The following is a 14,803-nucleotide window of genomic DNA, read 5'->3' as shown; positions in this document are numbered from 1 at the left end:
AGATGTCGAACGCTGCCGAACGCGGAGGCCGATTGTGCCTCTTTGTCGCTCGTTCCGCGCTCTCGCTTGCACTTCAAGCCTTAAATGGAACGCCTCAGAGCGAGGTAACGCCGCATGAGTCATGTTTTTTCGTGCGTGCAGCCGGCTGCATCGAATTATAAGACGTTATCACGTCAAAAATTGTTAAATTTGAAATGTCAAAAAGCCTAGTGTAATCAAAACTTGACCTAATTCGTCAAACAAAGTATTTACTGGTTTTACTAGATAATGTGCTCCTTTTTTAACTCTTTATTCGACTTTAGTATAAAGTTAGGTAAAATTTTCTAACGTTCTGATTCGGGTCTAAAGGTCGTAGTGTGTTAAAGTTGCTCTCTAACACTTCTTCAGAGGTCCTTTCTTCCATCTCCGATGCTGCATGCGGACTCCACCACATGACGGCCTTTAGACCCGAGTCAGAACTCAGAACAGCATCAGTTCACCTACTGGCCGTGAAAGCCTTTACGAATTTGTCAAAATTTATAGCATTTTATTGTTTTATGTTTTATCCAAGTTTTATTAGGTGTTCTGCGAAACAGTTAGATTATTTGAATAATAAGAACAAGTAATTTGTACATTGTCTAATAAATGATGGAGATCAGAACACGTTCATCTTCACAATAATTATCACAAAATATACTATACACAAGCTTAAACCCTTATGAACATACGACGCCGTAAAATCTGAAAATATGGAGTATTTGTATCAAACATCAATAAATAGAGGTTGGGATTGGGTTGGATCACTTATCTCCACACGATCTTCCTTCTCTAATATATCTCCTAACTCATGGCCTGCGTATACGTTATCTAAATACTTTTCCACCTATCTGCCTTTTCCTCATTTTCTATCAAAATGACCCCTGCCTCGTTTCTTATATTATTACTTCTTATATAATTCATTTTAATTATATTATAAGCCTCATCGGTTTTACCTACATGAAACTATTCTTCTACCTCTTTACACCTTATATAAATCCACTATTCCTTGGCACAGTTTACACTTCGTAATTATTTCCCAATTTATAACCTTATATGTTTTTTGCCCTTCTTCGTCTGTCCTGTTTTCGTATTTCCGTCTTTCTTCTATTAGTCCTACAATCTCATTTGTTATCCAGGGTTTTCTACTTTCGTTTTGTTTAAGACCTATTATATCTGTAGCTGCTGACTTTAGGCACGTTTTAATGCAGTTCCATTCTGTCTCTATGTCCCTGACATCATGCGTTTCGTTACATTTTAGCTTTACTACCTTCTCGTACCTTTCCTCTTTTTCAGAATTTTCAATTTAAGATTGGTATTCATAGCTACTACGTTATGATCGCTATCGATATCTGATCCTGGATAACCCCTACAGTCCTTCACTTAATTTTTAAATCTTTGCCTAACAAGTATGTAATCTAACTGATATCTCCCTAAATCGCCTATAATCTTCCACGTATTGCGCCTCCTAACGTGATGGTTGAATACAGTATTCGAGACGGTTAAGTTATTATTATCGCAAAATTCTATCAGCCTATCTCCCCTGTCATTTCAATTGCCTAATCCAAAAGAACCTGCTATTGCACCCACTTTACCTTCACCTGCCCTTTCACTAAACTTAACACGTCTAACTATCCTATCGCTTTTTGGTGAATAACTTTCTACACTCTGCCCTTATTTCATACGCATTACAATTTCTATCCCCGAGTTACCTTCCACCTATCCTGTATGTATTAGTATAAAGTTTCCACTACAGAAGTGTCCAGCTTCGGACCAACGGGCTTCACTAATACCTACTACATCTAATTCTAGTCTATTCATCTTAACTTTCAAGTTTTCCAATTTCCCTACTTGCCTCATTGTCCTAACATTCCACACTTCGACTCGTGAAATATTGCAACTTCTCCTATTGCACTTATTGATGACATCCCCTGAGGTAGACCCCGTCCGGATATCCGAATGGGGGACTAGTTTACGTCCGAAATGCTTTACTCCAAAGGGCGCTATCATTTAATTTGTATAGTTGTACGTTTCACTTGTTTATAATTAACTTATGTTTATTAATTTTTTACTACTTTCTTTTTTAATCTTTAATGTATTAACTGAAGAATGCTTTTCTTTCATTGGTTAGGATCATAATGTTACGGTAGGAAAAGACAACACAAATCTTCACACCTTTCAGCGCTATGTTCAAATGTAGCACATTTTAAAGTGACTTATTATGTAGGTGTGGCTACTATATAAACAATAATTATTAATAAAACTATAGAATTTTTGTTTACATTTGCAGCGAATTTTTGAAAAATTAAAAAAGTTTTAGGATATTTTCTGAGTTATTAGAAATAACGAAACCCTCTGAATTTTTAGTGGGTTAAATTCAATGTATTAGTGAATAAAATTTAAAATTAACTTTGCCCACTACAGATTTCTTCAATGAGGAAAAGTTGTTGCTTATTAATTTTAAAATTAATTCAATAATACATTCAAAGTGTCTCATTACTAATAATGATTATGCATTGGTTCGATTGACGTTCGCTGAGAGTCTCATACAGGATGTCAAAAAATGGTAGAGTGTTTGTAAATTTAATAAAAAAAACTACAAGTCAGAAAAAAATCTTTGTTGTTGATTTTTAAAGAAAATTTCGGAAAATTAAGTGTCAAAGATAATGTTATCCAAATATTCACCCTCGCTCTGCCAGTACTCCTCCAATTGAAAACTGAAATTAACCGCTACGCGTCTCTGGAAACGGCGACCATTTTGGTGTGGATATTGTGCTTCAATTGCAGTAGAAATCGTGGTTTGTTTGCATACACCACCTCTTTAAAGTATCCCCATAAAAACAATCAGGAGATGTGAGATCGGGGTTTCTCAAAGGCCAATTGATGGTGCCTCTACGAGAGATTACTTTTTCCGGGAAAAGTTGATTGACAAGTGCAACCGATTAGTTTGAGGTGTGGCAAGTGGCTCTATCTTGTTGAAATCATCTTTCCACATTAAGATCATCACACTGTTGCAGTTGTGGAACCAAAAAGTTTCTTAACTTGTCACAATACCGGTCACTGTTTACCGCAAGTGTTCGCCCTCGCCGTTCCATGAAATAACTTTTGGACTATGTAGTGGTTGTTCATGTTTATGTCTTAAATTTTCTTTGGCCCAGTAGCGACAGTTCTGTTAGTTTACGAGACCAAGACGAGTGAAAGTTCGCTTAGTCACTAAACAGAATATTTTTAAACGTTGGAAAGCGTTGAAGAATTTCATTTGCTAAATTCAGTTTTTGATCTAACCAAATTTTGTAGGCTGTAAGATGTAAATCTTGCTTCAGAATCTTCTGTAACGACGATTTTTTAATGCCAAGTTCTTGACTGCGTTTGCGACGGATTTTCACGCACTGACACTCTCATTTCTTCAATCGTTTGTTGGGTTCGAACAGAGCGCGGGCGACCTGGATTGTGTATTTTTGCTGTCGAACCGGTATTCTCGAACATTGGAACTCATTTTCTGGTGGTATCGTCCTTTGGTGCATTCCGTACATTGAATTTTACCCGATATAATCGTTGAGCTGTGATCATCGGATCATCATTGCCATAATAGACAAGTACGCAAAAAGCACGATGGTCTCTCGGGTACACTTTCATAGTCATTAAATTTTCAAAACGTAGGAAACAACCTATCCCTACCGCACCCTTCCGAACCGCGTCGTTACAAGGACAGCGCAGATACAAATACCCCCTATTCTTTCTGAAAACCTTGTATAATGTACCATAAACGATATGATTTCAGCTTATTTAATAATAATTTACAATTAGTTAGGTGGTGTTGATGTGCTACAAAAGTATGGATTTAGTAAAAACGCTACCCAGTCACGGTGTTCTATAAAATATTTCGAACTAAATCAGCGGGTTGACAGCGCAATGTAGAAGCAAACATTGTTGTGACTAATGTTTACGATGGATTCAAGTTAATTATTTAATTATTAGAGTCAATCACAGCAACCTAAACTAACTATGACGTAATCTTCAAGAGAATCATAGTTTGTTATGGCCAGTTTACGGTGTCCTGATTTGAAATCTGATAATCCAACCTTACAATTGCCCAGAGGCGGCGTAAGTCGTGAGCGGTGTGGGGCCACCGTAGTAGTAAAAAGTACTGCTTCCGCTGAAAGGAGCTTTTCAAAATTGAAACTAATTAAAAATTATTTAAAAAATACTATGAGTCAAGTAAGACTTTCAGCTTTGGCAGTTTTATCTGTTGAAGCCGATATAGCATTTAAGATAAATTACGAACCAATCATTAAGGAGATCAGTAAAACCAAAGAAAATTTTTGTTTTATTAATTTTTTCTTAATTTTTTTTTTTTCGTTTTTGTTTAATGTTCCAAAGAAGTATAAGTAAAAATTAAGGTTTGTTTCTTAATGAATAAAAAACTGTTTAATTTTAAGTGATTTTTATTTTACATCCCTTTCTTCTTGCACCATCAGAGGGCTTCGCAAAATGTACCATACCCACATTAAGTTTAGGTCTTGCGCCGCCACTGCAATTGCCCTACGTCTAAAAAGCTTTGCCGCTTCCTAAAGTTGCTCGAGTATATTCTACAAGATAACACCTTGATCAGTATCAGTATAAACTGACGGTAGCATTTTATTAGATAAAAGAATATAATAATTATGGAATTGTATTTCACAGCGTTACAGTTAATTTGGCATAACTATGAGAATAATTACTTTAGTAACAAAAAATAGATTTTAACTTTTATTTGAACTATTGCTACTGGAAACTGTTTTGTATATGTCCAAAAGAAGGATCACCTAAAGCTTCCACGTTAAAATGCATTTTTATTAAAAAAAATTCGTAATGCATTAAAACAAAGAAATATATTCTGCAATTAAAAATACAATCAGGACGATGAAATATCTCCGCTTAAGGTCTCATTATTCCAAAGTAATGAATGCTGGCCAAAAGCATAAAAAACAAGTATTTGCATGTAGCTGGAAGTGCTTGTTAAAGTTCACTGAAATGGGTTTTCGAATTACCCTATAAATGTGAAAAAAAAAAATAAGGGAAGCTTATGAGTTTTTAACCATTTTCGAATAAAAGATAAAAAATGAAAACGTACTTAAGTCTATACGCATAAACTTAATACGTAATAAGTAATTTGTTTTTGGTCATGGGTTTATAAAACAATAATCTTTTTGTTGTTCTTATAATCATTGAGAATGCAATATTATTTTTTGTTTAACGTACGCTTTCCCTCATTCCAGGATGTAATAATGAGTTTGAGATTTTTTATTATAGGTGTGTTTAATTATCGTTATTACAACGATTTGCGAATGCGCATCCTTTATCTTTAAAAATCAGTTGTGCACATACGTTATTGTTCATTGAAAAATGCATATGCATAAATCTTAGTAAAAAAAGGCAAATGATCACAACTTATAAATTTTAAAATAAAGAATGCAGCTGAGCAGGGACAAAAACCTTTTACGTTTATTGGGATAATGTTGTTTAACATAAAATATCGTTAACAAACCAGTTCAATAATTATTTAAATATTTTTTAAAGCGAAATATAAAAAAGCATTGACAAAACAGAATTGTAAGAAAATAAATAAAATTAAAACAAAAATGGTATGCAAGAATGGAAGAAAAGGTAAGGAAAGAGCGAATATAAAGATAAGAGACGAAATATTAGAAGAAGTCAGATAAGTAAGGTCGGAAGGAGTAGTAGGGTAGTCGAGTAGCCTTCAATAAAAAGAAGTCACTTCTATGGTCGCGAACGATTAATTTAGAAATTCATAAAAGGTTGTTAAAGATGTATGAGTGTTATTCGCCCTGTACGGGTGCAAAACGTACAGTACTGCACGGAAAAATTGACCAATTTATTCACTACAATTGCATTGCTCAAATGTGCTGTTATTGATACTATTTACTACTGAAAATATCATGATTGAAGAAATCTCTTGACAGGTACTGTATGAAAAAGTATGTTTAATGAACAACAGTCGAGAGTATAATGAGCTTTTTTCTCCCTACCTACGATTTTGTCAGCGCATCCAAGACATTGGAAGGGGCACATCGCTACAGAAAATAAATGAAGTATAATGTTGAACTCTTTTCCAAATGATGATGTATTTATGCATAATCGATAAAGGTAATGTCTCCTACTCCTCCTTTATTAATTCATTTCTACTAGCTTTCCGAACCAATTAGGAAAATGTTAATTCTGACGAATCTAAAACCGCAATTTTATAGTGCATGCTTAATTTGACGAATTCGTTTTTTCATTTCTGATTTCCTAAAATTCAATAAGCAGGACTTCAAAACTACATTAGCAACGTTAATGGTTTGCGTGACCATCCATCCGACATTACCCTTTTAGATTATTTTTTAATTCTGCCATCGTAATTACGAACGATAGATGTACCGTGTTTAATAGGAAACGATTTCTAAATGGACTAGTATTAAAACAGTTGAAACTGGGACACATTTATAAAATAACACTAGGCTAACAACTAACATCTTCAAAAAAACTTTCAATTAAAAGTTAATAATACTAAAATGATAGCGCTAAGTAATGACTGCAAATGAAATATATTACATTATAAATCCAAAATATGTTACAATGTGTTAATAATCACTACATAGTATAAAATACAGTCGCTTTCCCGCTGTCTGTCCCTAAGTATGCTTAAATCTTTAAAACTACGCAACGGATTTTGATGCGGTTTTTTTTAAAAGATAGAGTGATCCAAGAGGAAGGTTTGTATGTATAATACATGCATAATATAGTAGAGAAACCGTGATAATTTTAGAGGTTTCTAATGTGATGTCGTAAATAAACACATTTTTTGCGCTTACATTGCAAACGCTGGCTGAACCCTACGAGATAGATTAAAATAATGTACTACAATATTGTACATCTAAAAAGGGTCTACAAAAAAGTCTGCGATGGTATATGTCTATCTCTTAGGGATAACCCACAATAACCATTTTTATCCTTTACTTTTTATGAGAAATAATGACTTATCTACGAAGCGATTGTAGGCAATACAGCATTAATTCTTATCCAATTAAGTACTTTTAAATACATTGTGCATTTAATATAGATCAATATGGAACTTTACAGCATGTAATTTAAATTAATATTTTCGAAGATATTACAGACTTAAAATGCAGGGACATAGCGGTTGGGGCGGTACGGCAGGTTTGTATTGTCTAATGACAAAAAAACTGAATGTTGTATATAAAGACATTCTGTAGTATATTTAGTATGTTCAGGGGGTATGTTTTGAAGATTTCCCCTTCTCGATAATAACCTACACAAAACAAAAATATACATATTTAGTATTAGCATTGCACCCGTGCGAAGCTGGGACGGGTCGCTAGTAATAAATAAATTAGTTGTGAAATTACTATTTACGATAAAAATTAAACAAATTTATAGGTAGTTTGTTAATACATACCTACTTGGTTACACAACTTCATTTCCAAAAATTACTTGGGTAAGTATTAATAAACAATTTTTGTAATTGATGTAATAATATCGTACACATTAAAAATTTTAAGTTAATTGCCTTTAATGTGGTGTTAATCATTTCTGCTAAAATTGGTACAAAAAATATTAACAAATTAATTTTTCCCGTTAAATGCTACACATTTTTAGCGCCTACTGTAAGACTCGCATTTTGTTCGTTTTATTTTCCGCCCATTATAGTAAATCGCTAGTAAACATCTTATTATGATTTCGTCTAAACGGAAAAAACTGAACCCTTATAATTTAAATTATTTGTCGTGCAATTTTTATGAAACTGCATGACTAATTTAAATAATTCCAATTTATTGGAATTGATCATATTTAGGGATTGTTCCAAACAGACTTACAAATGACTAAAAAGGTGCAAACCATTTTTTAAGCTGTCATTAAAAAAATGTTGGTACCGATATTCATCAAATATTGATTTCATTTTGTGGCGTTTTAGAGTCTGATCTACAAACGACATTGCATTTTGCTTCCTTGAAGTGTTAAGAACAAATCAAGGGCCAAATTTTTTCTTAGAGCCGCCCTGGGAACCATAGAAAATACCGCCCCATTACCCATATTCTACAAGAAGAGAAGGGGGTTCAGATAATTTTTGAACTTGCCGCTACAAATACCATTAATATTCTAATACTGGGAAGTTATTGATTTAAGGTCGACTTTCGAAAATCGAGTATTCATCAGATTTCGACGTTTTGGAATCATAGGAAGCTAATGGTCAATAAACTATGTCGAGTTCGAGAATAATGTTAACAAGTTTCAAAAAAGTTTTTTTCGTTTGATATATTCAAATTCCTAGTGAAACCGATATTTGGTACTTAGCTGTCTTTTGTGCTTTACAAACGTTAACAAACGATGTGGAACGTACCTCAACCTTTGGATTGATGTAATAGATATTATATGTTTAATTATATATCGTCACCATTATACGGTCATCAGTCCTAAAACTGGTTGAACACGCACCTCCAGTCTTTCCTATTCTGAGCTAATCTTCTCATTTTCCTAAAACTAAAACCTCCGACATCCTTAACTATTTGTGAACAGTAATCTAATCTAGGTCTGCCTCTACTCTTCTTAAATCTTATTTCTACTTCTAATGTGTCTCTACTACCTCCTAATTTCTAATCTTCTCTATCTTTATCATTTGCTTGTAACCACATTTCGAACGGTTTTAGAAAATACCACAAATGGCGCGGTAAACGCCATCTGTAGTATGATGCTACATTTTAGGATTACCTATGCTCCAACAAGGTCTATTTAATTATATGGATATCTGCTTGCTGAAACGAATCCCGGAGTAGCTAACCTCAACGTGGTAGGCACGTTACCATAATCGAATAAAATAATTCGAAGTGGTCTGTATTCTGTCGAAACTGCCAGACGCGGATCGCGATTTCGATCTCTTTGGATCTCATCAGCGCNCTTATTTCCTTATTAGGTTTATAAAATTATAAATTGAAGTTGTTTTAGTTGATATTCTAATGTTTGGAAGTTAGCAAAAGACAAACGTAGTGGTCATGTTCAATTTTAAACTTGGTTAAAAAATATACGGTAATTTTTAGTTTTTGGATTTTTGGTATTACATATTAATAAATTATTTAACCTCTACTTTTCCTGCCAAATTATCGACAACATGCATAATATTTTCAAGAGTAAAACGACTGTGCAAGTAGTGATTAAAAAGTATAGTAAATTTCTTTGAATCGGTACAAATTCATCTCTAAAACTCTGAAACTGAAGGAACGTGAAATTTTAATTAAGCAATACGTTACGTTGTTGACCTTATTAATGCAATCGAGAGCCTTCTCCAAATCTCCACGAAGCATCTCATAATTCGCCAAAGCTAAGAAGTTGCCTGGCTGAGCTTCTTCAGGAATTTGCAGCATACGTGATCGATCCATTTTCTTCTTCATCTTCAACGACTGTTTAATATCTTTTGATCCCATCGCAGCTGCTGCAGCTCTATCTTTGTCGGTGTACATCTCCTCATCTCTGATCATTTTCTTCTTCTTTCTCTTTTTTTTGCCAGATAATTCCTCTGCTGTTTCACCTTCGCCCTTACCGATAGATGGTTTTCGTTCAACTGTAGCCAAATCTTCCAACGAGCTTTTTCTACGTCTCCCATCATCCTCCTTTTTTTCTGAATCTTCTTCGTCCGTTAACTTTTTGGCTTCCAAACTCTCTTGCAGCTTTGCAAAAGTAACTGTTAGTTTTGACGGTTGTTTAGATAATAAATTGGTAGCCTTTTTAATGATGGATACCAGCGGCTTTTCCTCTTCGACCTTTTGCTCCTTTTCACAAATAGCTTCGTTGATCTTTACGAAACGTTGAATAATTTCATTATCTCTGTTTGAAGCTAACAGCAATGCGGCATTGTTTCGGAAACGTTCCATTTTGATGAAGCACCTTTATTTTTATTTTCACTTAAAGAATTTAAACGACTTGTTTGGTTGAAAGAAGAAACACACACAAAAGATTGTTGTCGTTATCGACACTTTCCAAAAGCAGTACAAACTGCGAAAAGTAGCACTTAAAGGTGTCGTTTCTATGACAACTGTAGCTAGTATGATCAATGATGATGCATGATGGCACCTACACGAGGTAAAATACACACTGAAGTACCGTTTATTGTTGCTGATTAACTTTATTGTTCTGTTTTGATACTATAATAACCTATGGGCATAGTCGAACTTGATTTACAATATCTAAAAGATGTCTTGAATACTCCGAAGAGATTTAAAAGCCTTTAGATTGCTGTAGAAGTTGATCTAAAAATAGCAGAACAATGTAAACTGTCCTTGAAGAAACTTAAGTGACTAACAATTTTCTTCGATTGTAGAGGGTTTTCGTTTTATAAAGTTTAAAACAATTGTTTCGACCTTTAATGGAAATTCATCTTAACAAGAAAAACACTCTTCCAGAAGATTTTCTCAAAAAATTATTGAATATTAATGTGAAAATTCATTTTCAATTTTTTACTCACTATAAACTACCTGAGGTTAATGAGGGAGAATTTTGTTGCTGTTGTCACACCCTCGCCTGGCATTCAACTCGAGACCTTTGGCTTCACGCACCAATGCTCTGATCTCATTAACCTGAGGTAGTTTATAGTGAGCAAAAAATTGAAAATGCATTTTCACATCAATATTTGATATTAACGGCTATTAAATGTCAGTGTTTCATATAATATATAGAAAAACTTATTGGTTTGTAAAATAAGCAGGTATTTTTCGTCAAATGGGCTCCCTTGGGCAAAAGCACTTAATACTATTGAAAATACAATACGCTGTTTGTGCTAAATAGAATAACAATTCTTCTTCGGGTGTGATAATGATCGAAAAATACTTATTCAGTGGTGAAAAGTTATTACATTTTATTTGGCCAATTAGTAAAATACCTGATCTTTCATATTCATTTAGTAAGTTAACGTTATTAAGGTAATTTCAGTATTTTAGTATTATGATTAACTTTAAGTCACCAGGAGTATACACAGATCACAGGTTTATCACTATAGGATGCTAGTTTCTTCAATTTTGAAGTTAATAATGTAGTGATATATATTAATATTGGATTGTTGTGGAATTTACTTGTTTGTTAGTGTTAGTTTATTTATTTAGTGGTCATTTCATAAAAGACTATTACCATAAGAACTATTAGTAGTGTGATAGTGCATTCTAGTAGGGTTCTTATTCAACCGTCAGTTGGTGGTGAGTAACATTACCAATGCCTGTCGTATAGTTCGAAATATTCCCGGTATATTGGCCAAAATTTCCAGCAACTGGGTATGCCGTGTCAGTGTTACATTGAAGCGAATGGCGAACAGTTTCAACATTTTTTATAAAAAGTACGCTTTTCTTTTTCACTTTTACCTTTTTTTACAAGGTGGAACTGCATTCGGCTTAATCCCGGTAGGTACTTGTTACATCCACACTGGATCAGCTGAACGACGTTAGTCGCCTAGATTCAGGCCCGTAATGAAACAAATTGTACGTTCAAATTTACAAAGACGATTTGCGAGCTCAATTGTCATTGGATTGAAAAATTGTATAACACTTTTTTGTTGTATTTTGTGTCAGGAAGCAATGTTTTTTTTTTTAATTATTATAAATGGGACACCCTGTATACTCAAGTATTTTATATAGTAAGGGAATGTCTGTAAACCACATGAGTCTATTTTAGCCACTTCTTGACTTCCTTCGCCACACATGGCTTAACATGGTTTTATCCTTGGAACAGGAAATCTGACTATTACATGTAGTTAATTAAAATATTCATTCTTTTAATAATAACCAACCGTGTTGCACAGATCCACCTCCCCTTACATATTGTTTAGAACAGCCTTTTATCAGATTCCTTTTCGCATACGGTTTATGGACAGCCTGTAAGTACACCAGTTTTTAGCCCATTGCTTTTTTTACATTTAGTTTTTTTCAATTTGACAGTCGGAAAAGCTTTCAAAATAGATACTATTACAAAAACGTATTTCCTTTTAATAGAAGATGCAACTGAAATATTAAGCAGTTGAACTTATACAGAACCAGGAAGTTTTTTGTTTTCTTTGTTTATAGTAAACAAATAGGGACTTATTTTTCGTGTTTGCGATCATAAGTGACTCATTAAAGTACTGAATTACTTATGAAGTAATTGATGAATTATTAACGAAAATTCAGAATCAATATTTTTCCTACAATCTAACAGTGCTAATTATATATATTTACCATCTGTATAGATAAATTTACGGGTAGAATGAAGATTCGGGCTATAGGGCCGTGGTCTAAGTGAACTATTTTGTCCAGACGTTTCGTCAACTACTGCGGCTGACATCCTCAGTAGTAGTGCTGCGATGACAACGTGAAGATGTAATCTATGTTCACGTTGCCAACGCATATATCAATTGTTGTTTTTCATTTGGTGGTTTAATTATTTAGACGGGAGTTAATGTGTTTTAAAATCCATTATTAGCAGGTAAGAAATTTTGGACAGGAGTTAATGTGTCATTAAAGGACTACCTGATTTGGGCGGGAGTTAATGTACACCGTACCAATAAATAGGGACGGATAATCCGCAAGAAACAAGTCGGCCATTCGGCACGGACTTTGTATATCATTGAATTTGTCAATTCCTAGTCGAATGGAGACAGTTGAATCACCCCTCAACCTTAGACTATTAAATTGTATCATCTTGGTTAAATGGAAGGCGGTCTATTGCAGTGAATCAGCTTAGTTTGTAATTTTCCACAAAGTTTGCGGGAACTAGAATAGCTGACGAGACGGAAAAATTAATAGAGATTATGTAATTTGCCAAATTGTTTTCGAGACATTCGAAATTATGTGAAAGTATGTGTTGTGAATGCAGTGTACAACATAATTACTGAAATTCGTTAGACTCTTCTCTATTCTGGTTTATTTCAAGCACACATTTTCTTTTTCGTATTTCTTGGCTCATAGCAAACAGAAGTATGTAATTCTTTTTCATCAAAAGAACTGCTGGACATGTTAAATTGAAAACGAAAAAGAAAACAGGGATTCAAGAAACAATAAATTGCAGAAATCATACAAATGCACTTAATAATATGAACTGATTTCGTACTGGTTAACTTCGACTTTGCTCTGATGGAAAGTGGTGGGTAGGCTAGAAGACTCTCTTTATTAGTCTTTAATTTATTAAGTTGTACATTTCTAGATCTAGATGAGATTACTGTTCGCAAATAGTTAAGGATGTGGGATGTTCTAATTTTAGGGANTGGTTGAATTAAAATCCATTATTAGCAGGTAAGAAATTTTGGACAGGAGTTAATGTGTCATTAAAGGACTACCTGATTTGGGCGGGAGTTAATGTACACCGTACCAATAAATAGGGACGAATAATCCGCAAGAAACAAGTCAGCCGTTCGGCACGGACTTTGTATGTCATTGAATTTGTCAATTCCTAGTCGAATGGAGACAGTTGAATCACCCCTCAACCTTAGACTATTAAATTGTATCATCTTGGTTAAATGGAAGGCGGTCTATTGCAGTGAATCAGCTTAGTTTGTAATTTTCCACAAAGTTTGCGGGAACTAGAATAGCTGACGAGACGGAAAAATTAATAGAGATTATGTAATTTGCCAAATTGTTTTCGAGACATTCGAAATTATGTGAAAGTATGTGTTGTGAATGCAGTGTACAACATAATTACTGAAATTCGTTAGACTCTTCTCTTTTCTGGTTTATTTAAAGCACACATTTTCTTTTTCGTATTTCTTGGCTCATAGCAAACAGAAGTACGTAATTCTTTTTCATCAAAAGAACTGCTGGACATGTTAAATTGAAAACGAAAAAGAAAACAGGGATTCAAGAAACAATAAATTGCAGAAATCATACAAATGCACTTAATAATATGAACCGATTTCGTACTGGTTAACCTCGACTTTGCTCTGATGGAAAGTGGTGGGTAGGCTAGAAGACTCTCTTTATTAGTCTTTAATTTATTAAGTTGTACATTTCTAGATCTAGATGAGATTACTGTTCGCAAATAGTTAAGGATGCGGGATGTTCTAATTTTAGGGAAATGCGAAGTTTAGGTCAGGGTAATTTTTGATATATCCCACGCGTTAATCTTATTTATTTGTAATATCTTTAAATGATTCCGCTTTTACTTGATAGAAATTCATTATGAACCAAAAATATAACTCATCAATTTCCATATTTGTCAAACATTTATAAATAGTGGACATGTTTCACGACTTTGTACTTTCTTTAGTAGTTTCACTTGAATTTTCAACTTTCAATTCTAGTGAATAATGCACCTAACCAACGACAAGATAAAGTTTGATTGATGGATCATATGCAAATAAGGAATATTGAAATGCACAAGGTTAAAATGGTCTACCAAATGGACGCACATCAACTTTCGTCCAAACAATTGGTTTACCTTTTTCGCCACATGTGGTACTTCATCCCCTGCATTAATTCCCATCCAAGCAAAATAATAATTAATTAATGTATCACTCCGAACATATACAGGGTATTTTTAATCATGTAAGTATTTTTATTTCTTAAATAACATATATGTACATTAGGGTGCTTTAAACAAATTTTTTAATTTTTTTTTCTAACTTTTACCCCCTCAAATGTTTCTATTTGATGTAAAAAAATTCCTCGCCAAACATGAGCCCTATAGCTCAAATCTAAGGGGTCCCTATTTTTATTTTAGTTTCCCATTTAATTAACATAGGAAAAAATCTTTTTTGTTTTAAATTGAATTTACACATAAT

At 33.7% G+C, this 14,803-nt stretch overlaps 1 protein-coding gene across 1 annotated transcript in view; it reads right to left on the bottom strand.

Annotated features, from left to right (window-relative positions):
* LOC108733866 (tetratricopeptide repeat protein 25) overlaps positions 1 to 9,795 on the bottom strand; it is a gene marked incomplete at its 3' end in the record, with an annotated part of 10,682 nt that extends 887 nt beyond the window's left edge. Inside the window, 1 exon segment of the mRNA XM_018465204.1 lies at positions 9,330 to 9,795. Coding sequence (XP_018320706.1) covers positions 9,330 to 9,548 — 219 coding nt within the window.
* Between the last annotated feature and the right edge of the window lie 5,008 nt (positions 9,796 to 14,803).

Source organism: Agrilus planipennis, unplaced genomic scaffold (assembly GCF_000699045.2).
Source record: "Agrilus planipennis isolate EAB-ADULT unplaced genomic scaffold, Apla_2.0 scaffold85, whole genome shotgun sequence".
Classification (NCBI taxonomy): domain Eukaryota; kingdom Metazoa; phylum Arthropoda; class Insecta; order Coleoptera; family Buprestidae; genus Agrilus; species Agrilus planipennis.
The sequence above is the reverse complement of the archived record's forward strand: the minus strand, read 5'-3'. Positions and strand labels throughout refer to the sequence as shown.